At 38.2% G+C, this 2,502-nt stretch overlaps 1 protein-coding gene across 1 annotated transcript; it reads right to left on the bottom strand.

Moving 5' to 3' along the window:
* Nucleotides 1-1,976: 1,976 nt before the first annotated feature.
* Nucleotides 1,977-2,194, bottom strand: LOC128590278 (protein kish-A-like). Its single transcript, XM_053597574.1, is given in 2 exon segments — nucleotides 1,977-2,038; nucleotides 2,041-2,194. Coding segments are annotated over 2 exon segments (216 nt in total).
* Nucleotides 2,195-2,502: the final 308 nt, after the last annotated feature.

Raw genomic sequence — 2,502 nt, 5'->3', positions numbered from 1 at the left:
TTTGGGAGTTCCAGTTCTGTCAATGGGTATTGAAGTCCCTGGCAATTACAATGCTATTGTTTATTTCTTCATTTAGATCTAGTAGAATCTGCTTTATGAATCTGTAAGTGCTTGTGTTTGATGCATATGTACAGGGTATCTCAAAATTTGCATATCCTAAACTTAGCATACATAGGAAAATAGGAAATTTTAGGTAACTGTATCTTTATTTACAAAATGTTCATTACAAAATTTTACAAAAAGGTGGCCAACAGGTAGAGAATATTTTGTAACGACACCCTGTAATTTTCAAAAAAAAAAAATGCCTGATCTACCTTTAGTTTATTTTGATATGTAATGCAATATAGGTATTCAACTTTCCTCCCCAAATTTCCTAGTATTGTGTACTGACTAAAATCTTCTTCACCATATTGCATGTTCTTATTATATAGCAAGTATGTGTGTAGGCTTTTTATTCTGTTTCTTTGGCTTGTATGTCTATTCTTGTACCAATGTCTCACTATTTTAATTATTGTTTTTAGTGAATTTTAAGATTTGGCAGATAAAAATTCTGCCTGTTACCTTTATTTTCTTAAAAAAGTTTTTGTTACATTTACTAATTATTTGTATAGATAAATTTTATTTTATTTTATTTATTTATTTATTTTCTTTCTTTTTTTTTTTTTTTTGTAGAGACAGAGTTTCACTTTATTGCCCTCGGTAGAGTGCCGTGGCCTCACACAGCTCACAGCAACCTCCAACTCCTGGGCTTAAGCGATTCTCTTGCCTCAGCCTCCCGAGTAGCTGGGACTACAGGCGCCCGCCACAACGCCCGGCTATTTTTTGGTTGCAGTTTGGCCGGGGCTGGGTTTGAACCCGCCACCCTCAGTATATGGGGCTGGCGCCCTACTCAATGAGCCACAGGCGCCGCCCTATTTATTTATTTATTTTGAGACAGAGCCTCAAGCTGTCACCCTGGGTAGAATGCCGTGGTGGCACAGCTCACAGTAACCTCCAACCCCTGGGCTTAAGCAATTTTCTTGCCTCAGCCTCCCAAGTAGCTGGGACTACAGGTGCCTGCCACCACGCCAGGCTATTTTTTGGTTGTAATTGTCATTGTTGTTTGGCAGGCCTGGGCTGGATTTGAACCTGCCAGCTCTGGTGTATGTGGCTGGCGCCTTAGCCACTTGAGCTACAGGCACCAAGCCTGTAGATAAGTTTTACAATTATGCTGTCAGATTCTTCTAAAAATTTTTGCTGCATTTTGTTAAACTTTGTGTTGATTGGTTTAGTTGATTTCTGCAGAGTAAACTTACCACTGTAACCACCCCAAATCAAGAAATGGGCCATTAGCAGCCTCAGAAGCCTCCTTCCACTACTCCTTCAGGATTAGCTTAGTCTGTTTTTGAGCTTTATTTAATGTAAGCTTATGGTATGAACTCCCTTGTATGTGACTTCTACTGCTCAACCTTTTGTTTCTGAGATTTATTCCTGTTATTGTCACAGTAATTTTTCATTTTCATTGTGATATCATATACCATTGTATGAATTTATCAAAATATATTTATCCATTGCATTGCTGTTGGATATTTTTGGCTATCATGAACAAAGCTGCCATGAATGTTGTGGTACATAAGGCCCTGATCACTCCATGTATTAATTTCTCTTGGATGTACATCTAGCAAAAGGCTTATTGGTTCATGCAGCATGCATATTTTCTTTCTTTTTTTTTTGACATTTGCAGAATGTAATATTATAGTGACAGTACAGAGGTTGATGTTTACAGATTACTAAACTCTCCAAGTATTAAATGGTTTTATCTTAATTATTTACATAGAGCATTGGTCAATAACACAAAAATAGAGAACAGCATCTAGGGATTTATCTCCTTCCATGTCGGGAGATAAAGGATTAACTATTCTGTGCATTATTTTCTGCAGCTAAGTCCTTGTTCACATTGCAACCTGATGGCACTTAAAGTCTGGCATTTTTCCAAGCTACTGTATGCAGAGGATGCTGAAGGCCATCACTATACAGCATACTGCAACATCAGGACTTCCTGTTCACCAATTCTGGCACACTTCTAAAACTTACCCAACAGTCCAGTTTTATTTCTGTCCAGGAAGCTGGGTGCCAAAGATTGGATATAAACACAGGTACATATAAGCAGCAAGATTAGAGTCAACAGACTCTGAAAATTGCAAATGGCAGGCATGGTGAGGCCAATGGTGCCCCAGCCACCAGCATGCATATTTTCAGCCTTAATAAATACTGCCTGTTTTCTAAAGTGGTGTGACAAGTTACACTCCCACGGGAAGTGTATGAGCATCCCACTTGCTCCTTGTAGTCCTTGGTTCATCAGTTATTTGCCTTTTAGCCTCATGCCAGAGATAGAGCATTCTGGTTTTAATTTGCATTCTCCTGAGAACTAATGAAGTTGAGTATTTTTTCATGTATGTATTGGCAATTTATACATCTTCATTGAGAAGTACCCCTTCAAGTCTTTTCTTTTTAAAGTAATCT

Source organism: Nycticebus coucang, chromosome 7 (assembly GCF_027406575.1).
Source record: "Nycticebus coucang isolate mNycCou1 chromosome 7, mNycCou1.pri, whole genome shotgun sequence".
Taxonomy (NCBI): domain Eukaryota; kingdom Metazoa; phylum Chordata; class Mammalia; order Primates; family Lorisidae; genus Nycticebus; species Nycticebus coucang.
The sequence above is the reverse complement of the archived record's forward strand: the minus strand, read 5'-3'. Positions and strand labels throughout refer to the sequence as shown.